The sequence below is a fragment of the Oncorhynchus keta genome, chromosome 19 (assembly GCF_023373465.1).
Source record: "Oncorhynchus keta strain PuntledgeMale-10-30-2019 chromosome 19, Oket_V2, whole genome shotgun sequence".
Lineage (NCBI taxonomy): Eukaryota > Metazoa > Chordata > Actinopteri > Salmoniformes > Salmonidae > Oncorhynchus > Oncorhynchus keta.
In genome coordinates, this window is record NC_068439.1 from 33,104,955 (window position 1) to 33,128,040 (window position 23,086).

Sequence of the window (23,086 nt, forward strand, 5' to 3'; positions counted from 1 at the left end):
CCTGAAACCCCACCTCTTTAAGGAATACATAGGATAAAGTAATCCTTCTCACCCCCCTTAAAAGATTTAGATGCACTATTGTAAAGTGGCTGTTCCACTGGATGTCATAAGGTGAATGCACCAATTTGTAAGTCGCTCTGGATAAGAGCGTCTGCTAAATGACTTAAATGTAATGGATTCGAAATGGTCGGTAATCTGTTTGTTAACTTGGCTTTCGAAGACCTTAGAAAGACAGGGTAGGATAGATATAGGTCTGTAGCAGTTTGGGTCTAGAGTGTCACCCCTTTTGAAGAGGGGGATGACCTCGGCAGCTTTCCAATCTTTGGGAATCTCAGACGATACGAAAGAGAGGTTGAACAGGCTAGTAATAGGAGTTGCAACAATTTCGGCAGATCATTTTAGAAAGAGAGGGTCCAGATTGTCTAGCCCGGCTGACTTTGCAGCTCTTTCAGAACATCAGCTATCTGGATTTGGGTAAAGGAGAAATGGTGGGGACATTGGTGGGTTGCTGTGGAGGGTGCCGGGCAGTTGACCGGGGTAGGGGTGGCCAGGTGGAAAGCATGGCCAGCCGTAGAGAAATGCTTATTGAAATTCTCAATTGTAGTGGATTTATTGGTGGTGACAGTGTTTCCTAGCCTCAGTGCAGTGGGCAGCTGGGAGGAGGTGCTCTTATTCTCCATGGACTTTACAGTGTCCCAGAACCTTTTTGAGTTAATACTACAGAATGCAAATTTATGTTTGAAAAAGCTTGCCTTAGCTTTCCTAACTGCCTATGTATATTTGTTCCTAACTTCCCTGAAAAGTTGCATATCACGGGGGCTATTCGATGTTAATGCAGAACGCCACAGGATGTTTTTGTGCTGGTCAAGGGCAGACAGGTCTGGAGTGAACCAAGGACTATATCTATTCCTAGTTCTATCTATCTATATGAGGAAGGCACTTTTAAAGAATAGCCAGGTATCATCTACTGACGGGATGAGGTCAATGTCATTCCAGGATACCCCGGCCAGGTCAATTAGAAAGGCCTGCTCGCAGAAGTGTTTTAAGGAGCGTTTTACAGTGATGAGTGGAGGCCGTTTGAACGCTGACCCATTACGGATGCAGGCAATGAGGCAGTGATCGCTGAGATCTTGATTGAAAACAGCAGAGGTGTATTTGGAGGGTGAGTTAGTTAGGATGATATCTATGAGGGTGCCCGTGTTTTCGGATTTGGAGTTGTACCTGGTAGGTTCATTGATAATTTCTGTGAGATTGAGGGCATCAAGCTTGGATTGTAGGATGGCCGGGGTGTTAAGCATGTCCCAGTTTAGGTCACCTAGTAGCACGAGCTCAGAAGATAGATGGGGGGCAATCAATTCACATATGGGAGTGGAGCTAGGCACTGCAGGACCTGGATTAACCTCTACATCACCAGAAGAACAGAGGAGAAGTAGGATAAGGGTACGGCTAAATGCTATATGAACTGGCCGTCTAGCACGTTCGGAACAGAGAGTAAAGGGAGCAGGTTTCTGGGCACGATAGCATAGATTAAAGGCATAGTGTACAGACAAAGGTAAGGTAGGATGTGAGTACATTGGAGGTAAATCTAGGCATTGAGTAATGATGAGAGAAATATAGTCTCTAGAGACGTTTAAACTAGGTGATGTCATCGTATATGTAGGAAGTGGAACAACATGGTTGGTTAAGGCATATTGAGCAGGGCTAGAGGCTCTACAGTGAAATAAGACTGTAATCACTAACCTGGACAGTAATGGGCAAGGCATATTGATATTAGAGAGAGGCATGCATAGCCAAGTGAACATATGGGTCCAGTGAGTGGTTGGGCTGACTGGGAACATGGCGATTCAGACAGTTAGCAGGCCGATGCTAACACGCTAACAGTTAGTAGGCCAGGGCTAAACAAGCTAGCAGTTAGCAGACCGGGTTAGCAAGCAAGCAGTTAGCAGGGGCTAGCAGTTAGCAGACCGGGGCAGGCAAGCAAGCAGTTAGTAGGGGCTAGCAGTTAGTAGACCGGGGCTAGCACGTTAGCCTTTGGGGGACGTCGCGGTGGGGGTAAATCTGTTTTTGCCGATACACCAGTGATCTGAGATCACTTGAAAAGTTGAAAATCTGCCACAGAAGAGGCATCAAGGTAAGCTATAGTAAGCATAAATTAAGATAACTTTTTTGCACCAACCATTAGAGCTAAAATACAATTCATTAACATTTTGGACAGATATCAGAGCTAAGGTTTTCCTCAAAAGTTTCTCATCTGTGTGTCTTCTTGACAGCTAACCACACTGCCAAAGACCTTGTCGAAACCAAGATGTTTGAGAGAACTGGACTTTAGACAACGTAGGGTAGCAGATTCCTGAGAGCATCGGATTCCTGAGAACAGTGGGGACAATACACAAGCATTCCACAGTACATTTCATATTCAAATTGTATTGTTGTTTACTGTATGCTTAGCAAGTGAGGTAATGTTGCAACTTTGTTATTTTGTTATAGAGCACATCTTACAAAAGGCTTTCCGGTCTCTGGCCAATAACTTGCAGGGCGATGACTTAAGATACACACTAAGGAGTTTAAGTCCAAAGAGAATAAACGGTATGACTTGAATCATCGTATAAACCTCTAATTTGGCATAGAATTTCAGTGATAATGTTCCTCAATTTCATTTCAGTGTCCAATTACAATCAAGGAATTGATAGGAAATAGAATCACTCAATTTGATTTGACACTCAATTTGATTACTTTGTGTGTGTAGGGCATCCCAGAAGGAAAAAAACATGCAGGCCCTGACTCTGTGGATAGACTTATTCCATAGTGACCAGGAGGCATCTGTCATAGCTGAACAACTTGTGAGGACTCTGATCTTGGCAGGCCTATACACACTCTCCTCTCAGGTTCAGGCCATCAAGATATATGCCAAAGCCAGAAGACAATGAATACACTATGCCAAATGTGCTATATGAATAGAGGCGTAATTCATGACATTGTGAAGTTGGAAAGTGAGAGGAGTCATTTGTTTTTCATAAATGTACATTTACCAAGTGAATCCATACCAAAGTATTGATTATTGTTTGACCATGAGAATAAATGCAATTGGATATGCATCAACATTGTGTGAAAGTGGTTATTGATGGATTACAAAATCAATTATAATCATTCAAAATCATAACAGCAACCTACACGAACATAGCCTAAATCTAGGCATATTGCTTTGTAACGTTCACTGGTATAACAAATTCGATTGAATTTGACACCCTTTAGTGACTACAGTAGCTACATCTATACCTATTCTACGGTGTATGTAGTTCAACCAATGTGATTCTCCTATTGGGGCAGTGACATCATATAGCCAGACATCAGTCTAGGTAGTGATAGCCAACCAGAGTGCAGGAAGGCAGCTGCGGAGCGTGGAGTTATTTGACCGACACACAGCACCTAGCAAATGAAATAGCTTTATTTGTTAGGCGGGGGCACGACTAACTTCAGATCTACAGGTGGAGATGCCAATGAAACAATACAATCTGTCACGTAATTTCATTTAGTGCTATAATGACAATGGATGAAACTATGCCTTTGGACTAAAGAGGGATTTTACTGAGCACTGGGGAACACTATTTTCTGCTAATACTAATAGCTGGGGCCTTCTGGAAAACCGAATTAGATGTGGTAGAAACGACACCACAACCGGGTAACAGATTTGTTGCAAATTCAAGGAGTCTGGCGCAGTAGCCTACAATATTTTACAACATTAAAAAAAAACATAAGACGTAACAATGGCTATGCATTTATATCAAGTTAGTAGTATGCTAATAGAAAATACAGTCGGGAAAATGAGTGACAACTTGACATCAGTGGTCCTTGCAGTGTCTGTGATCACCCTAACGTTGGGATATATTTCTAAACTGGTGCTCAAACAGTCACAATCTTCAGAAGAACACAAGGTATGTACATGAAGAATAAATCAATTGAGTTACAGTATATATTACATTATTATTAGGTCCGCTACAGTGAATGTTACAGCATCACGGCGCATTCATAGCCCATTGCATATTGTCCAAAATCACAAAATCATTTGACCTGTGTATTTTATTTTTGTAACTAAATTAATGTTTTTATTTTCTCAGAAATACCCACCATACATACCTTCTAGCATTCCATTTCTGGGTCATGCCATAGCATTTGGGAAAAGTCCCATTGAATTTCTGGAGAATGCATATGAAAAGGTAAGAATACAGTACTGCTGTAAAGTATACTTAATATATTTTAGTGCTCAAAGTGCTACCTATTTTGTTTATAAAACATGCAGTAATAAATTGCATTCACTTTACAATAACTTATTTCATATAATACAGCTTTTGAATCTCTACCTTACTGGTGTATAGTGCCATGTGAAAGTGCCCTTTATTGTAGGTGCTAAAACAAGGTTGATTTTCTTTCTATTCACAGTATGGGCCCGTTGTCAGCTTTACCATGGTGGGCAAAACCTTTACCTACCTTCTGGGTAGTGAGGCAGCCACACTGATGTTCAACAGCAAGAACGAAGATCTCAATGCAGAGGATGTCTATTCTCGATTGACCACGCCAGTTTTTGGAAAAGGGGTTGCCTACGATGTACCAAACCATGTAAGCGAATAAATACTTACAGAGATACTCCCTGTTGCACTCACAAATGTAGAGAGAATGTTACCACACACAACAAAGTGTTGACATAAGTTTGTTTGTCTCGTGTTTCATCTCATAAACCTATCATAAACTAAGTATTGATTTATCTAATTAAGTCCAATTATGCCGCTCATTTTCTTTTGTAGATCTTCCTGGAACAGAAGAAGATGTTTAAGACAGGACTGAACATCGCCCATTTCAAACAGCACGTTGAAATTATAGAGGAGGAAACGAAGGAGTACTTTTCACGATGGGGAGACAGTGGGGAACAAAGTAAGATTTACCGAGCCATTACAATTGGTCGGAGTTTCTACAGTATTCCATGTGGAAAGTAATCCAAATGCCCAGTTCCAAATCGACCCCTAGCCCCTACTGTAGCTACTTCATGTAGACCTAAAAGGATTGAAAAGCCGTAAGCAGAATGACACATTTCCCACGTGGCCTATAAGATGACAAAGTTGAATTATTAATGCAGTATGCTTATCCTTTCAGACCTATAAGAAGAGCTGACTGGATAGGGACTTGGGTGAAGCACAGTGGACTTTAGGTGTCAGCAGTGTAAACTGTTCAGAAAATGAGCCATTCAACACAATTTCCCATCAACATGGTTCTCTAGTAATACCTCATGTTTTCAAAATCAAATCAGTTTATTGATCGCGGACACAGATTTGCAGATGTTATCGCAGGGGCAGCGAAAGCTTGTGTTTCTAGCTCCAACAGTGCAGTAATACCTAAACAATACACCATAATCAATGTGTTGTAACTACTGTAATACAGTTTGAACCTTGCTATCCATTTTAATATAGCTACTTTTTTAATCTGTAAAAGGTAGGGTAGCGATATGATATTACCAAAAGTAGCATTTAACAGAGCTACCCCTGACACGAATAAAGAGAGTAAGAAGCAAATCAAGTCAACATTTGCTGTCATTTATTGCAGCTATTACATTGCTCAAGAGAGCAGTGATCTCCCATGCACATACTCAGATACTTAACGGGTTACTAATGACCGCAGCCTTTTGCTTCACACTCTTGATAGAATCTGTTTGCAATGTGTCGCCGTTTATGAGTACGTCATAACGCTTGTTTACACGCCATAACATTTGAGCCATAGCGCAGTCAAAGTTATCCAGTCAGCAATTCTGACCTCTGTTCTCTCTCCCTCTCTGTCTCACTCATTCACTATTTCCATCCATCTCCATCTTCTTATCTCTTCCGCTCTCTCTCTTTCACACCTTCCTTAACACCCCATCTCTTCTACTCCTCCCTCAGACCTGTTTGAGGCCCTGTCGGAGCTGATAATCCTGACGGCCAGTGCCTGTCTGCATGGGAAGGAGATCCGCAGCATGTTGGACGAGAAGGTGGCCCAGCTCTACGCAGACCTGGACGGGGGCTTCAGCCACGCTGCCTGGCTACTGCCCGGCTGGCTGCCCCTGCCCAGTTTCAGGTAAGAGAAAGACTTCATTCATACTGTCCTTTCCTCAACCAAGGGTAATTTCAAACTGTTCCACCTTCAGGTTAGGTTTTTTGTTTGACAGACCAAGTTAGACTGAGTTACCAGAACAGTTGCTGGAAATTAATGATTCATTAAACTTTATTCATTGTTCTATCCTCAGGTTAACGTTTTTGGTGATCGACTGAGTTGGACTTAATTATTATTGTATTCATTCTGTAATAGCAATATGAGAATATCTTATTTCTATAAGGCAGGAAAAAACAGGTTTTGTCATTTTTGTACAGACGACGGGACAGAGCACACAAGGAGATCAAGAACATCTTCTACAAGGTCACCCAGAAACGCAGAAGCTCTGGAGAGAAAGTGGACGATATGCTGCAGACCCTCATAGATGCCACCTACAAGTAAGACATAAGTGGAACAGATGCCAGTATTACTACATGTGGTACAAGTATATGCCTCCCAACATAACTGAAGTGAATTGATATTTGGTTTAAAGGTGTTCTACAACTGTTGTACCATTTTAGACTGATTCAATCTTAACCATTTTTGCCCTTTTTAAGAGATGGGCGGCCCCTAAATGATGATGAGATAGCGGGCATGCTGATTGGTTTACTCCTGGCCGGACAGCACACATCTTCCACTACTAGTTCCTGGTTGGGCTTCTTCCTTGGCAAAGATAAGGCCCTACAGGACCGCTGCTATGCCGAACAGAAAACTGCATGTGGAGAAGATTTGCCCCCACTCAACTTTGACCAGGTCAGAATCGGCATATTAGACTACACTACAGCTTTGTTGTTGAAAATATGAATTATGTTCTTATACTGCCTTACAAGTGTTGACTACATTCAATCCATTATATTAAATATAGGTACATACATCTTTCTGAATTATTTTGTTGAAACTTATTTAGATCCGTTTATTGACCATATTCTATTTAAACTGGGTAATTTTATATTGATGTAAGCAACTTCAGTGTAGAACCTTTTTTCTAGACTGCTAAACCCACAAGTTCCGGTTTTCATTTGGACAGTTATCATTTAAATATTTGACATGGTCTTTTACTTACCTGTTCTCTTGTTCATACATCAGCTGAAGGACCTGACTTTGTTGGATCGCTGTTTGAAAGAGACCCTCCGACTCCGTCCACCCATCATGACCATGATGAGAATGGCACGCTCTCCTCAGGTAAGCTCAATATCATTATTTGTTGGGAAGTTAACGAATACCCATTAAGTCATTCCTTCTGTCAAGAGATTTTACAAATCCATTAGAATAGCAGTTAATTGAAAAAACGTTTTAGACACTGAATTTAACAGAGAGAAATGGGAATAATGTAAATTGTCCATATATTTATTTATTTACATTAAAATGGAATGTTTTCCCAACCCAGCTAAATGCATGTGTGTACAATAGGTTTTTGCTTTGCTTCAATCCACTCCCAGACTGTAGCAGGCTACACCATCCCAGCTGGTCACCAGGTGTGTGTGTCCCCGACAGTCAACCACCGTCTGCAGGACACCTGGACAGAGAGGATGGAGTTTAGGCCTGACCGCTACCTTAACGACAACCCTGCTGCAGCGGAGAAATTTGCCTATGTGCCCTTTGGTGCAGGTAAGAATACTTAGTAGTTTTTTTCATCCCTATTAGCATCTTATACGTTAGGTGATCTGCCGTCTTTAAGAGGAAACATAAGTGTCAAAGCATGTACACAATGGTAGGGGAAACATCTTTCATGCAGTATGCATTTTGATTCGTAAAATTCTGTCACTAAGTGGGGCTCTTGCTCAATAAATGAACTTTACTCCCATTCCAAGCTGTCTCATGCCACAAAGTTTCAGATCAGACCCTCATTTCCATGACAAAAAAACAAAAACACAGATGTTCACTGTCTTCTAGGCCGTCACCGCTGCATCGGGGAGAACTTTGCCTACGTTCAGATCAAGACCATCTGGTCTACCATGCTGCGCCTTTACGAGTTCAACCTGGTCGATGGTTACTTCCCCACAATCAACTACACAACCATGATCCACACCCCACACAACCCCGTCATCAGATACAAGAGGAGACAACACTAAGAGACACTGAGTGCAAAAACACAGCAGCGAAAAGAGCAAGGCTTTGTCCAACATGGTTTCCTAGTCTATATGGTACTACTTTCGGCCATAGCCTCATAGGGCTGGCTCTCATAAGGGTCTGGACAAAAGTAGTGCACTATATAGGAAATAGGGAGCCATTTCAGATTTGCCCCAACAACCTTACCTTTAACGGTTTTATTTAGAGAACATTCTTGTACTTGAATTTAGGAACTGTTCAAATTAACGCAGAGTTCTGTCTGAAAATCTAATTCACTTTACTTTTTGTTGCCCCCACCTTATGTTTGCTGTGTTTTTAATTTGCTGGAATGTATTGTAAGCCACAGGAGGATGGTGAGGGGAGGACGGCTCATAGTAATAGCTGGAATGGATTAGTGTCAAACACATGGAAACCACTTGTTTGATGGGATACCATTCCACTTGTTAAGTTCCAGCCATTACTATGAGCCTGTCCTCTGATTTAAAGGGACACCAGCCACCATTGATGTAAGCCTAAACTGAATCAGTTAGTTTATTCATCAAAACCTCATCTTTTGTAGCCTGATCCCAGATATAGTCCAACTACCATAGGATTTGGCTATACAACACAAACCGATCTGGAACCAGGCCTCAGCTTTTGGCCGTTCTATTTCAAAATGTCATGGTAATGCATATAGCTTTCAAGCTTCCACTGTCTGAAATGTGGTATGGAGTCCACTGTGTAGGAGTGAAAATACTACTGTAAGAATGAATATTACTGGAGTAAAAAAGCACTTAAGCACTGCCTTTTCTAGAGCTGTGAGAAATATTAAAACCACTGATCCTTATCCATTGCTTCATAGAGATCAGTGATCAAACCGACCATCACTGACTTTGTATGTACTGTCCATTCATAATTGTACAAAGATAGAGGACCTAGGCTGGGTCAAACAAAGACCAAGGACTTTAAAAGGGGAGGGACAACCTGCACTTGCTTAACAAAAGACACATTTTCTGTTGTGTGCCCTAATAAACACGACTTGGCATATCGAGTGGGAATGTTGGGAGGTCATAGTGTAGTTTGACCAATGTAGTGCCTTGATGATGGAAAATTATTACTCCATTTTATTTAGATTGATTTTACTGCTTGAAGCCTAATTTTGTGAACATTTGCACCTTTTAAATAAAAATTATATCTGAGATGATGCCATGTGAATTCCAGGAGTCGAAATCATGTCCAATTTGTCTTCACACCATAATTGCATTGACCGTACATTTCCCCCATACCAGATTCACATTTTAGCTATAGTTTTATTTTGTTTTACAACAGTTAGAACTAATTACATGCGTACTTGTAAAATCGGATTGTGTGTCAGTGATGCTGAATTGAAAAAACAGTGTGACCACATATTTCAAGTGTTAAAATGCATCTTTAATTACATTTCTAACAAAATACCCAGAAAATTCAAAGTTCCTACCTTTACAAAAATATGTCTTCTACAAATTGTAGTCAGTCCAAGAAACCATTCTAATAAAACAGTGTAGTGTATATAGATCCTGTAGCAGCCTCCTCAACAGTAAAGTCAAACATTCTCCACGTCAAGAGTTCTCCTAATTCCCGTCTTGGAGAGCTACTGGGCGTGCCAGCCCGGCACTAACAACAATTTCCAATAAATCAACCAATCATGGTCTTCCATTTAAGAAACCACGGTTACTTTAATCAGGTGTGTTAGAGCTGGGCTGGAGCAAAGACCTGCACACCCACCCGGTACGTCTCCAGGACTGGAGTTTTCCGGCAAAGCCTGCACTACATATTCTTCCACCCACACAGTATAAATTAAGTTAATCAATGTTTTTTGTTTAAATTAGCATTCCACAAATATACATTTAACGTGATTGTGTTTATCCACAACAAAGAGGCAGACCAAAGTTCACAAACATAGAAGCTGTTTCAAGTGCTGGCGACAAAAAGCCTGATTATAAGATGTCCACACACAAAAAAATTGTTCTTGGTCCCCACGTAATATATATAGATATATACTGTACACAGCAGAATGATACAAAATACCAAAGCTCAGCACAAGAAAAGGCAACAGTTTCTTCAAGACAGTTTCAATGTAAATTATAGACTTCTATCTTCTTATTCCAAAGTGCAATTGAGCATATGAAGAAGAACCTAGGAAGGGAAAAATGAAGTTGTTTAGATCCCAAGACGTAACTCTTGACAAGAACATTGGAAGCATCATCTGCACATATTTTGTGGAGTGATTGAATGAGAGGGCAATTTCTGCTTATGGCATTACATTATTTAACATTAGATCGTATGAGGTAGTATAGTTGGAAGTGTGTGTGTGTTACCTGATTGCACACTCCCCAGTCTCCTCTGCAGGGCCTCCAGTCTGGAGATGTAGTCGGTGAGCGCTCGGTCAGGGTCGTAGTTCTGGAGGTGAGAGCAGGTCAGAGGGTCCCCAGCCATGTGGAACCTGTGTTGTGCAGAGGAAAGGGCGGAACTGGGGGAGTCTCGTCCAGTGCGCCCCATGCTGGCCCCTCTGATTTCCCCGTACACCTCCACACTCCCTGGATGCAGGTAGGGTGAGTCTGTCCTCATCTCGATACCTGAAGAGGAAGAGAAACAGTTGTCAGTCCTCTGTGTGGTTTTTCTCTCAAAAAAACGGATTAATGAGTCAGCAGGACAACTTTGAATACCAATGAAAAGGTCATTATTAATTTTCTGCTTTTGTTTGAACCTGGCACTTTAGAATATTTAGGTTATTTATTTAGATTAGCTAGCCATGTGGACCACCTGACCAATCAGCACTTAATTGATTACAAGTGTGTAAGCCTAGGTTAGCAGAGCTTGGTTCTTTACCATTTAACTCAATAACCAGTTCATTCATTCCCAGTTAATTTTCTTTGTGTTGGGGTTAGTGTGAGGGAATGTGATTTCCATACCTGGTGACTGTCCCAGACCGTTTCTGTTCACATTGCCAGATGTTATGGACTTCATCCCCGTAGCTTTATGCCATCGCTTGACCAGGAAACGCATTCTGAAAGAACAGAACAGTTTGATTCAAAAAGAAGGGATAGAGGACCATTAGAGTACATATATCATAAGTATTAGCTATACCATAGCCTCTTCCTAACAGTTGCAACACCATCCTACCACTTCAGTTCCCATTTTTTACCTGGAGAGGGCGATGGAGACGCGGACAGCCGAGCGGAAGCGCGTCAGCCCTCGGCGGTGCTGCGTCGGGGACTCCAGGCTGCAGTGGGAGGGCCGGCCGCCCATGCGAGCAATAAGCGACAGCGTGGCTTCCTCACACTCCTGGAAGCCGCCGAGCAGCAGCAGCAGGTACTTCTTCTGGTAGATGAGGGCCTTGCGGAAACTCTCGGAGCGCAGGTACTTGCCATACATCCTCTAGAGAAGGGGAACAGAAGAGAGAGAGAGGAGTGTTGTAATAGTGTAAGTTAAGTGGGTTTTATAGATGTGCAACAATTATTTTCTATTCAACTCTGACAAAGAGTGGAAAAGTGGTCAATTTGTAAAGAGGTGAGTATAGTGTTATGGAGAGATGCAGGGCAGCTTTAAACTCACCTTCAGTGTGGCGTTGTCTGTGTCCGGTCCGGTCATGTCTCTGAGGGACTCTGTCCTGATCTCTCCCCTCATTCGGGTCACCTCGGCCTGGGCTAGACGCAGGCCCTTCTCCAGCCGGCTCCTCTCCCTGGTCCAGGACTCGCGCTCCGATGAAAACAGAAGGCTGGCCGCCTCATGCTGCTTGTTCACGCCGCCTCTCCTGCTGGACTGGAGGGAGGGATAGAGGTAGAGAGGAGTGATGTTGGGGTGGTGCAAATTAACACAATGTCGCCACACATGTTTACTTCTCTGTCATTTCTAGGTGCTTCTGCAATCCAGTATTGTACTCTCTCTGTCCCATCTCTAGATTCCCACCCTGCCACTGGACCTGTATAGTATTAGACTATTATTGTACTGGTCCCAGACCCATCACCAGCCCTGAATTGCATTAGATCTAGTATTGTAACTCACGCTGTCCCCTGATCCCAGACCAGCCTGGCGGTAGCGTCGAAGCTCATCTTCCAGGCGGAGGACCTGGTTGCGCAGATCGTTCTTCTCCTCTGTCAGACGGCTGACGAAGCCTGTGAGCTCAGCATTCTGCCTCAGCAGCCGCTCTGTCAGGGAGCTGGACTGGCCTCCCGCCAGCAGGGCGGTGCTCTGTAGACACAGCAGAGAAGAAATGTCAGTACTCAGTAGCCACTGAAATGGAATAGCTTATGTGCAGGTGTTGGGCAGGGGGATACTATTTAAGTCTGACTAAGACCAAGGTTTGTTTCCTGTTGGGTTTTCTATGTGGTTTATGTATATAATGTGTGAGCTGTGCTAAGATATTTTTGTAGGACAATAAACAACAATCTAATCAAAGTAGTCTGAAGTGCCATCTCACCTCAGGGACCAAGGGGAGTGCTGGAGACTGCTGCAGCATAGTGATGACCTCATCAATATTGGTCTGCAGCCACGACAGCACTTCACTGTCCACCTCCGAAGTCAGCCTGTACATACACACATATATGGATTAATCCACACAACATCAATCTACACCTGCACATACGGATCAGTTCACTTCAAAGAGAAGTTGAACGGATGTATATAACATGTATAAATGTGTTGAGACAAAGTTGTTAAGTAATTGTGAGATACCTGCCAGAGCCCTTGCTGACCATGGTTCGGATCTTGGCTGCGATGAGCTGCAGTTTGCCCAAGACCTTGTCTGAGTGTTTTGGGTTATGGTGGGGGACGAGGTTGACCCCTGTCCCAGTGACCTCAAGGAGGGAAGGTGCGCTGGATTCGATAGTAAGCATGTTGCCAGGTTTCTGCTGGAACACCCAGTCTCTGGTCCGGTCAGTGGGAATGCCTCGCCACACAGCCTGCTGCTGGCACAGACACGGTACAGAAAAGTTTCAGCTCAGAAGACACATAGCATAGTAGAGTTTAAATAACTTATGACCAACAGACTCTCAAATGGCCATAATTGTGGATTATAATACATTATAATTCTGTTGCTGAGCATAAAACAGCTCCACCTTAACATTATTACACTACATGGCCAAAGGTATGTGGACACCGGCTCGTCGAACATCTCATTCCAAAATCATGGGCATTAATATGTAGTTGGTCCCACCTTTGCAGCCCTAGACCATTATTCCGACTTCACCAAACTTTACAGTTGGCACTATGCATTCGGGCAGGTAGCCTTCTGCTGGCATCCGCCAAACCCAGATTAGTCAGATGGTGAAGTGTGATTCATTACTCCAGAGAACGCGTTTCCACTGCTCCAGAGTCCAATGGCAGCAATCTTTAAAACCAGAGCTTGTGTGGCTGACCACTTTGTGTTGTTGCTCCTAGACGTTTCCACTTCACAATAACAGCACTTACAATTGACCGGGGCAGCTCTAGCAGGGCAAATATTCCGAACTGAATTGTTTGGAAAAGTGGCATCCTATGATGGTGCCACATTGAAAGTTACTGAGCTTTTCAGTAAGGTCATTCTACTGCCAATGATTGTATATGGATTGTATGGTGTGTGCTTGATTTTATACACCTGTCAGCAATGGGTGTGGCTGAAATAGCCGAATCAACTAATTTGAAGGGATGTCCACATACTCCTGTATAGTATATAGTGTGATTATTTTATCATACATAGCCGGGTTCTAACAACAAGAGCTTAATAATCGCAATATATTGTAGTACCAATAGCTAAGAAAACAATACAATATTCCTATTGGATTTTTCTATAAAATGCATTTCAATTGTACCATCTGATTCAAAAGCGCTGTATTTGGTTCATTCAAAGTGTATGAATGTAGGATATAGGAATGTGACCCACGTTTTGGTTATCAGGCTGCTGCTGCGTCCCGCTCCCAACCGTCTCCCCCCCTCTCATCTCTCCCAGCCGGACCACTTTCTCCTGCAGCATCTCCTTCTCTTGCTCCAGTCGCTTCCCCTGCTGCACCTCTCTCACCAGCTGCGCCATGGCGTCCCGCGCCTGCTCCCCCAGGCTTTCCAGCTGGCCCCTTGCCTCACGAAGAGCCTCCTGGTCCTGGCATGACCTCTGAGCTGCCGAGGTCAGCTTCTGTTCCCGTCCCACAGCCTCCAGCTTCTGGGCCTCCACCTCGTCCAGCAGACTAACCACCTGAAGAGGGAATAAATAGGAGGTCACATGATTTTGTGGGAATGCAGAAGTGGAGGTAACTATTGTTACTATAATAGTAATGCCTATGTAATGTTGTCATGACAATTTGAAGAAAGCAGATGCACCACCTGATAAGCCAATAGGGTGGCACAATTTAGTAGGGGTGCAGAATCACATGACATAACTGGTCATAATGCCAACCCAATATTTTCGCTAGCACTTTCAGTGAATCTCCTGTGTGCAGGGCATTGATAGCAGCCTGGCTGATGCGACCACACAGCGTGAAAGAGCTGTGACTCACTGATCTGGACAGGAGGCCGTTTGTTAATGCTCAGAAATTGTGCGGACTTGATTGGTTCTCTCATCCAGAAGAAAAATCCTGGGGGGTTGAGACTTTGTTGTTTGGATTTGAAAATACAACAGTTGTAATGGAAGGGGGTGGCGCTTGGGGGCCGTGTGTGGCTGTGGGTGTTTGAGTGAGAAAGACACAGTGAAGAACCAACCGGTAAAAGTACAGCCCCCTTGCATCATAAGACTTATTGTAAGTAAACTAGTGTGAATGTACTTGTGTGTGTGTGTGCATCTGCTTCAGCTACAAACAAACAAACAGCCCACCTGAGCATGCTTCTTGTCCATCTCCCTCCGCAGTCCCTCCAGAAGAGCTTCGGATGACATCGCCCCTCCCACCACTTCATCCTCCCCACTCTCAGCCCCCTTCCTCTCTGGGATTTCACTCCAGGAGGAGCCGTGCTGGCGGAGCTCCTTCTCTCTCCCCAGGGCGCTACTCAGCTCCTGGGCCCGGGCTCGCTCTGACTCTAGTTGGATGTGGAGCTGCGAGGCCTGGGTCTGCAGTATGGAGCGCTCCTGTTCGGCCTGGACGGAAAGCTGGGAGGTGGACTGGCGCTCCTGGTCTAGGGCTGAGGTCAGCTGGGCTACGTGACTCTGCTGCTCCTCCAGGGCCAGTTTTAGATCCTGGAGGAAAGGGGTGTAAATACAAAGTGTGAAAAACACAAGTAGACCTATTCCAGTGACTAAGGTGAACACTAAAGTGAAGACGTGTGAAATTACACTGGGACACCTGTCTACTACCTCCCCTAAAAACTGTCTTACCTCCAGCTCCTCGCTCTCCAGCTCCTCTTTCTTGTCAGATTTACACTTCTCCTTCTCAAAGGCCCACTGCATCTCTCTGGCCTTCTTCTGTTCGTCTGCCAGTCTGTCCGTCAGGGTGTCCACCTCAGCAGCCTTCTGTGACACCTCCATTCTAGAAAAAAAGACACCGGTCTGGATCCATCCAACAGCAACTAGGAAGGTAAACTAGATGTGTATGCAATACCAATGCTGGGAAGGTGAGTGTAAGTCGATGTTTGTTTCTGTACATCTCTAAATAGTCTTACCTGAGAATGTTCTGCTCTTTTATGTATCAAACTAAGACACTGATGGTGTGTGTTTGTGTGAGCGTGCATTAAAACCTTACCTGACTGTGTCCAGTTCCTTCAGGTGTTTTTGCTGGGCCTGGAGCGTGGTCTCCAGCTCTAGTTTGGTCTGGGACAGCTCTCCCTTCAGCTCCTCCAGCAGAGCCCTGTCAGCCTGCTGCAGTGTGGGGGGCTCCTGAACGCCACACAAACCAGCCTGAGGGGCTCCTCTCTCCCTCTGCTGCTCAATACCATGCGACACACTGGGCTGAACACCTAAGTGGGACAAGCAGCCAGACAAAACAACATGCAAGACATTAGAATCAGCTGCTGTTTGTCCTTTTTAGATTCATTAAATTGGTTGCATTGAGTTGAATAACTGTGACCTCATCTAAGACAATTTACTATAGATATTACTCAATCAAAAAATCAATGAATTTATCCATCCATCCAGCCCCCACAATTTCATCCATCATCCCTATGTGTCCTTACCACCCACCCACACAGCACGAGAAGCAATTGGAGGGCCAGACTACAGACCTTGATTGGATCTGCCAGGCTCCTGGGCTTGGATTTGTTGTAGCTGGACCCGGAGCTCCCGGACCTCTGTCAGCAAACTGCTTCTGTCTGCAGCCTGCAGCATCCCCATGGCATCCCTATGATGGGCATCCTGTAGATTTACACACAGACACAGTTTAGCCTTGGAACTTAAAAACAATGCATATGACCACCAAGTTTTCCTACGAAGTGGAGAAATAGACCCTAGACTAAAACTGCTCTATATTTCTTAATTACCTGTTGGCTATATCCCACACTCCAGCTAGCTAATAGACTGATACCAAGATAAACAGGTAATGTCTAAGGCTAACCTGAGTTTTAAGTTAAAGTGTACATAGTTTTTCAGTAACCTGCTCAGCTAGCCTGTGCTCCAAATTGTTGAGGTGGATGACACCGTCGCTAGTGTCCAGCTGGTCCAGACGGGCATAGAGGGTGCTCTTCAGCACACTCCGCTCCCTCACAAACACCTGCTGCACTGCCCCCAGCAGCTCTCCACGCCAGTCCGCACTACCTGGAGTCTGAACATACACAAGCACATAGACATGCATATTTACAGACAATGAGGGGGAAAAGGGTTTCTGAAGGCTTAATTAAGCCTTAAAAGCTGTGTTTCACTGAACCCATCAAAGTCTTAGCCCGGTCTAAGCCAGGGGAGGGGGGGTTCTACTAAGCTTTATGGAATTGTTTTAAGAAGGTCATACCAAGGATAATTTTGCTATTTTATTTGGAATTTTAAGACCCCTTGAAGTACCAAAAAAAGTATTTTATGAAAATATTTATTTGGCCTTACTGCTATTAGCCCAGACAAACGCATTGAATAACAGATTCACTAAACTTCCAAAGGGTCTATCCTAGATCTCAAAGATATAAGAAAGATCAGGAAACATTTGTTATATATACATACATGTTTTTTATGTATTTATTACATGTATTTAACCTCTTATTTTTGTCTCCATATATATTTCCACAATTATTTTTTGACTGGGACCTTCAGACGAGTCTTGTGAGGCCTGTGTGTTTCCTAGAGCCCAAACTCTTCGGACGCTACAGACAGAAGTTGGTAGATCAGCTGTACCAACTTCAGACGAGTCCCAAAATGCTTGTGGGGGTCGTAGAGCATAATGTCTCATGGTCTGACAAACACCGCTCTAGCTTTGTCACCTTTCATGCAGATGCAGAAGTGCGACAAATATCTCTAACTTAAACTGATGTTTTCGGGGGGGATTTATTATGCTAATTCGATTTTAACAGGGACACAGACATCAACCTTGGGGGTTAAACTGAGACCAACAAAACCCCTACGGTATTTAAGTGAGGCTACTAGTACAAAGTATCCACGTCCCACAGTACAGATGCTACCAGTACTGTACCTGTGTTTCCCTGCTGTGTGTCTGCATCTGGGCAATGAGGGCCTTGAGGGACTCCACAGTGGCCAGCAAGGCCCCTCTCTCTTTGGGCCAGCCCTGAGCATGGTGGATCAGGATGGCTGGGTCAGCCTCGCCCTCTGGGATTGGCAGCTCCGACAGGGATAGCACCTGCATACCCTCCTGGTGCACCTCGCGGAGCAGGTTCTGGAGGGGACACATGTACAGAGATACATCTCATAAACATTAAACCATGTGCAAACTAGACATCTACACTAATACACAGATTGGCATACAAAGACATGCTTAACTTTACATTTCCAAATGCAGTTCTTGTACCTTAATTCTGTCAGGCAGGGCTTCATCTGTCTCTATCCTGGCTCCCTCTGGCGTGGTCCTGAACTCCTGCTGCAGATTAGGCAGGTCATAACCTGTCCGCTGACTCCATTCAGAACTGCTGTCTGCAATAGGGTACACACAAGGTTAACATTGCATACCAATGGAAGCAAAAAACTCTTTCTTTGAATAGACATGAAAAATAACATTTTTTCAAATCATGAAAAGCATCCTTCGTCAAACACTAGCAAACATACGCATCAACTCAAAAGACACACACCATGACTCGTAAAATGCTGTGTTTGTTGATAATGTATTGTATACATATTTATGCATTGATTGTGAAGGTGTTATATCGCCTAAGGTATTGTGATTACTAGGGAAAGCATGCAACCTCTTGAGAGACACTTGGCATAGCATTGAATACAGAGGCTCACATTTGGCATGGAGGTGCAATGTGTGACACTACAACAACTTACCACTGGTGTAGCCGTCTTTAAATTGCGATCCTGCGGGACGCTCTGGTCTCGATGAGGGGGCCTGGAGGGCATGAAACCAGGTCAGAACACAGAAGAGTTTGAGTTCCTTTACCTTCCCACTCCCCCATAAAAATGTCAAGCTCATCATATCGGTCATGTTTATTAAGCACCAAATGAAAGAAAACAGACCAAAACCGGGTTCTGCAACAGAAAACGAAAACAAGCTTCCGGGTAGACTTTTGTTCTGTTACTCACTTCTGTTTTGTGCCTAATGAACACAACTCAGGTCTGCTGAGATGTCACCCAACAAACTCACCTCATGAGAGCGTTGCAGCTTCTCGATGACGGTCTTGAGAGCCCTACACTCCTCTTCCAGCATCTGAGCGTCCTTCTTCAGGGCCTCGCTCTCTGCGATGTGCCGGGCCTCCATGTCCAGGATCTCCGCCGCGTGCAGCTCCTGCATCTGTACGATCTTCTCCTGGTACTCCCCGATCATCTCCTCCACCTCTTCCTCTGACACAGACCTGGGATGGTCAGATGTCTGGGAGGAAAAGGTCTCCGTCTGGGTGCCAGCATCTGTACGAGGCAGACGTTGAGATACATTAAGACCAGACGATTTGTCGGAGGACGTTTGGTTCTCCGCGGCAGAGATCTTCCTGGAGAGCGATGGTTTGTCTTTGGCAGTGGCGGACATTTTTCCCTTGGCTCCATGGCGGTGGTCTTGCGGTTTGACTCCTTTCTTTTTCGGATTGGAGGCTGGTACCGGCTGCTGCTGCTGGGGTGAGGGAGACTGAGATGGTGATAGTGGGAATAGTGGTGACGGTGACTCTGTGGTTTTCGCCAAGGCTATTCTGAGCTGTTGGAGCTCCTCTTGGAGCTGTGCAATGGACAGGTCACGGACTTGGAGTTCGTTCTGGAGTTTGTCGCTGCACTCCCTGAAGCTGTTCAGGTGTTCTTTGGTAGCAGCTGCCTCTTCTCGGACCTCCTGGAGCTCTTGGAGAAGTTTAGACGCGGTGGCACTGTCACCTTCCGATGAGGCCTGTAAAAGTTCGGAGACACCAAAATCGATACAGAAGTGAAGATATGCCAATAGATATTTTTCCATATTGTTGACTAAAGTTGGAATATTCTTCCATGCAGCAATATACACTTACCCGGTGGAGTTCTCCCTTGAGATGTGCTATGGTCATCTCTCTCTCCTTCGGTACAAAAGAAATATTTAAATGGTCGGATTGGTTAATTACTGAAAAGACTACAAACATACAACTTCCCATTTGATCAACATTTTTAAATGTACAGTTTTCCACACAAAATGGACAGTTAATAAAATTGACAATTGAGTTTGGCACCCGAAGACTGCGACTCCCATAGTTCTTTGCTCTGCTGAACACTGGTTGATTGGGACTGTGTTCATACCTGTAGCAGCTCCTGTAGTTTGTCACAGCGTTCCCTGTAGCTGCTGAGCTCCTCTTTGGTGGCAGCGGCCTCCTCTTTGACCTCCTTCAGCTGCCGATGGAGCTCAGACACCTTGGCCTCACTGCCTCCCAATGACACCTGCTGTCAAAGGTAGATGTGTTAGATGTTAGAATTTCTAGAATTTGGATTTCAAGACAATGAATTTAAGGGAATGTCAAGAACAAGAAAGTATCGCAGTACTTTAGCAACACTGAGACAGTAGAATTGTATTGTGTCTGTGCCTATGGTAAACGGAGGAACTCCCTTTGTTTCTTACCCTTTGAAGGTCTTCTTGAAGCTTTGCTATGGCAACCTCTTTTGCCTAAAAAAGGAAAATATGTGATAATTGTAACTCCCTTTCAAGCAACAAGTTGAATAGAGCACTAATCAAACATGGTTGTTGAGTGTGATATGACATACCATGAGCTCCTGCTGGAGTTTATTGCTGTTTTCCCTGTAACTGCTGAGCTGTGCTTTGGTGGCTGAAGCCTCGTCTTTGACCTCCTGTAGTTCCTGTATAATCCCAGATACAGCTGGCTCGTTTTCTCCAGAAGATGGAGTCTGGTTCAGAGTTCAAAGAGATAGCAGCTTGTCAGCAATTAAACTGTGAAAAACATTACAGGCAGTGTAGGCTACAAGTAATCCAATCATCGATGGGAAGTACTACAGGCTAACACTAACACCTAAAAAGTTAATTTATAGGAGGCAGTGCAGGCTAGAGCTAACTTAACCTTAGCCTTAACTTATTGCCTATGGGAGATAAGGCCTACCTCTTCGGACAGAAATGTTCTCTGGAATCCACCAGGCTTGGTCGTCCTCATCTGATTGAGCAAATCCATGAGCATGACCAGCCTCTTCTCGTACTCCAACACCTCCTCCTCGGAACTGGAGAGCAGCTGCTTCTGCAGCTCCTGGTCCTTCTGTATGCCACTCAGTCCCACCTCCAGCTCGCGAAGCTTCTCCGTCAGGAGGACCACCTTCCCCGTGGGGCCCTGTTTGGCTCCTTGGATCTCCGCTGCTCGGGACGTTCCTGCAAACCCAAAGTCCGGTACCTCCATCTGTCCCTGGGGATCCTGGTGGCCAAATTCTTTGGTTCTCTGGCCCTTGGACTCCTGCGATTGATGCAACTGTTGCTGGATGGCGCCCAGTTGGGCCTGGCTGACAAGCGCGGCCGCCACCCTCTCCCTCAGCTTGTCCTCCAGATCCTGGACCTTGCGCTGGAGCTCGTCGGCGTCCTCCTGGGCACGCTCCACCAGGAATCGGCAGCGGATCAGTTCAGAATCCCTTTCTCTGACACAGGCTTCAAGTTCCTGGATGCGGAGGCTCAGCTCCTCCAACCTGGAGGTGGCGCTCTGTTCCAGCGCCTGGATCTGAGCCTGCACCACCAAGAATTCTGCAGTCTTCTCCCTGAGGGCATCTTGCAGCTCCATCGCGGTGTCGTCCGACTGCTCCTTTTCCGATTCGGCTAATGCTAGCCTGCTCTCCTGCAAGCACCGGTACCTCTCCAGGAGCATGCATTGCTCGGCTTTGATGGTGTCCAGCTCTTGGGTGGCCAGGTCCATCTTTTGCTTCATTTCGTCGTACTCCTCCTTGCTGGGACCTCCGACCTGGCTCTCCAACTGGCCCTTGAGCTCCTCGTCCGTCTCTGAGGATTGCTTCCGCTCGATGTTGGCTAGCTCCTCCTGGAGCTTGTCGATGACAGCGTTTAGCTGCTCCAGCTCCTCCTCGCTGTTCTTCTTCAGGCGCTGCTGCTCGCTCCGCATGCACTCCACCTGGGACTCCAGCTCCCACAGTAGTTCGTCCCTCGCATTGATTTCCTGAAGGGAAAGATGGAGCAGCGAATGTAGGCATAAGGATGAAGATGTGGAGGAAAAAGACTGGCTCATGCTTTCTGGTAAACCTCTGAGACAGTTGTGCCACGGCAAGATAGTTAATATTGATAACATTTTTGTGATATATTATCTATGGTTGAAACTCAATCAGGTAACAACAGTACTTCAGGAACAAATTCTGATTTGTTGGACATTTCTAGGGTGTTCCAAGTGTTCTCAGATGTTTAGTAAGCCAACATAAAAACCATATATCACAAGACAACAGAGCATGGGAGGCCCACTTGTCAAAACAAAAATAAAAAATAAACGGCTGTCACACAACACACACGCTGATCCACTATCACAGAGATATACATATATGTGGACAGAAGATCAAATGGTCTGTCTGTAACATATATGTATATGGGGTTACCTTGTTATCAGGGGCTGATTCCGTGTGTTGAAGCTTAGCCATCTGCTCATTAAGAAGGGCTATTTCCCTGTCCTTCTCCTCCATCACCTTCAAAAATGTATCATATGTTCGGAGATTATAATCTGCTGGCTTTCAACACAAAAAAAAAAATCACCCTTAATAAACTGGGACTAAGACAATAGGGAAGGAACATTTATGGGGGATTTGTTTATCTTTAGGGTGGGGATACTACCTATCACTTCTACCATATTAGCCTAACAGGTCCCACATTTGTTGCTTTGGCTAATGTGGCTTTGTTTAGCAGATGGAAACCATGTGTCAACCTTGTTGGATTAAGGATTACCTATAGTAAATGTTAGCCTTTTTCGTGGCTATTTGTTGTGTTTTACCTGGTTGCTGCTAGTCTAACTGTCTGGCATATCTAAATGTTAGCCTAGCTGTGGCTAAGCTATCAACATGCTATCCTAGCGTTGTGTCCCAGGCTACCTACATGCTAGCCTAGCGTAGTGGCCCAGGCTGCCTACATACTAGCTTGGTTATGTGGTGGCTAAGGCTACCTACATGCTAACCTAGCTGTGTGGGGGGCGAAGGCTACCTACATGCTAACCTAGCTGTGTGGGGGGCGAAGGCTACCTACATGCTAGCTTAGCTGTGTGGGGGGCGAAGGCTACCTACATGCTAGCTTAGCTGTGTGGGGGGCTAAGGCTACCTACCTACATGCTAGCCTAGCTGTGTGGGGGCTAAGGCTACCTACAGTTGAAGTTGGAAGTGTACATACACTAAGGTTGGAGTCATTAACACTTGTTTTTCAACCACTCCACAAATTTCTTGTTAACAAACTATAGTTTTGGCAAGTCAGTTAGAACATCT

The 23,086-nt window shown here is 44.7% G+C and overlaps 2 protein-coding genes across 2 annotated transcripts in view; one reads left to right on the top strand and one right to left on the bottom strand.

Moving 5' to 3' along the window:
* Positions 1 to 3,436: 3,436 nt before the first annotated feature.
* Positions 3,437 to 9,367, top strand: LOC118398089 (lanosterol 14-alpha demethylase). The gene is made up of 10 exons (XM_035793101.2): positions 3,437 to 3,932; positions 4,116 to 4,214; positions 4,438 to 4,614; positions 4,800 to 4,926; positions 5,925 to 6,099; positions 6,393 to 6,512; positions 6,672 to 6,867; positions 7,201 to 7,296; positions 7,554 to 7,722; positions 8,008 to 9,367. Exons 1-10 carry the CDS (start codon positions 3,765 to 3,767, stop codon positions 8,184 to 8,186), a joined length of 1,506 nt encoding a protein of 501 aa, XP_035648994.1. The 5' UTR covers positions 3,437 to 3,764; the 3' UTR covers positions 8,187 to 9,367.
* A 205-nt stretch (positions 9,368 to 9,572) lies between these two features.
* LOC118398090 (A-kinase anchor protein 9) overlaps positions 9,573 to 23,086 on the bottom strand; it is a 121,120-nt gene continuing 107,606 nt past the window's right edge. Inside the window, 24 exon segments of the mRNA XM_052470292.1 lie at positions 9,573 to 10,338; positions 10,521 to 10,778; positions 11,115 to 11,209; positions 11,348 to 11,580; positions 11,758 to 11,964; positions 12,208 to 12,393; positions 12,623 to 12,728; positions 12,877 to 13,106; positions 14,063 to 14,368; positions 14,984 to 15,340; positions 15,479 to 15,629; positions 15,843 to 16,056; positions 16,321 to 16,450; positions 16,689 to 16,856; positions 17,709 to 17,909; positions 18,042 to 18,163; positions 18,518 to 18,578; positions 18,834 to 19,556; positions 19,672 to 19,716; positions 19,934 to 20,074; positions 20,250 to 20,294; positions 20,393 to 20,533; positions 20,743 to 21,789; positions 22,217 to 22,303. Of these exon segments, the coding sequence (XP_052326252.1) occupies positions 10,295 to 10,338; positions 10,521 to 10,778; positions 11,115 to 11,209; positions 11,348 to 11,580; positions 11,758 to 11,964; positions 12,208 to 12,393; positions 12,623 to 12,728; positions 12,877 to 13,106; positions 14,063 to 14,368; positions 14,984 to 15,340; positions 15,479 to 15,629; positions 15,843 to 16,056; positions 16,321 to 16,450; positions 16,689 to 16,856; positions 17,709 to 17,909; positions 18,042 to 18,163; positions 18,518 to 18,578; positions 18,834 to 19,556; positions 19,672 to 19,716; positions 19,934 to 20,074; positions 20,250 to 20,294; positions 20,393 to 20,533; positions 20,743 to 21,789; positions 22,217 to 22,303 (5,298 nt within the window). The 3' untranslated portion in view covers positions 9,573 to 10,294.

Coding starts and splice junctions, on each gene's coding strand:
- LOC118398089 (XM_035793101.2), top strand. CDS start 3,765: ATGGCTATGCATTTATATCAAGTTAGTAGTATGCTAATAGAAAATACA. Junction 4,215..4,437: donor TGGAGAATGCATATGAAAAG/GTAAGAATACAG, acceptor TTCTATTCACAG/TATGGGCCCGTTGTCAGCTT. Junction 7,723..8,007: donor CTATGTGCCCTTTGGTGCAG/GTAAGAATACTT, acceptor ACTGTCTTCTAG/GCCGTCACCGCTGCATCGGG.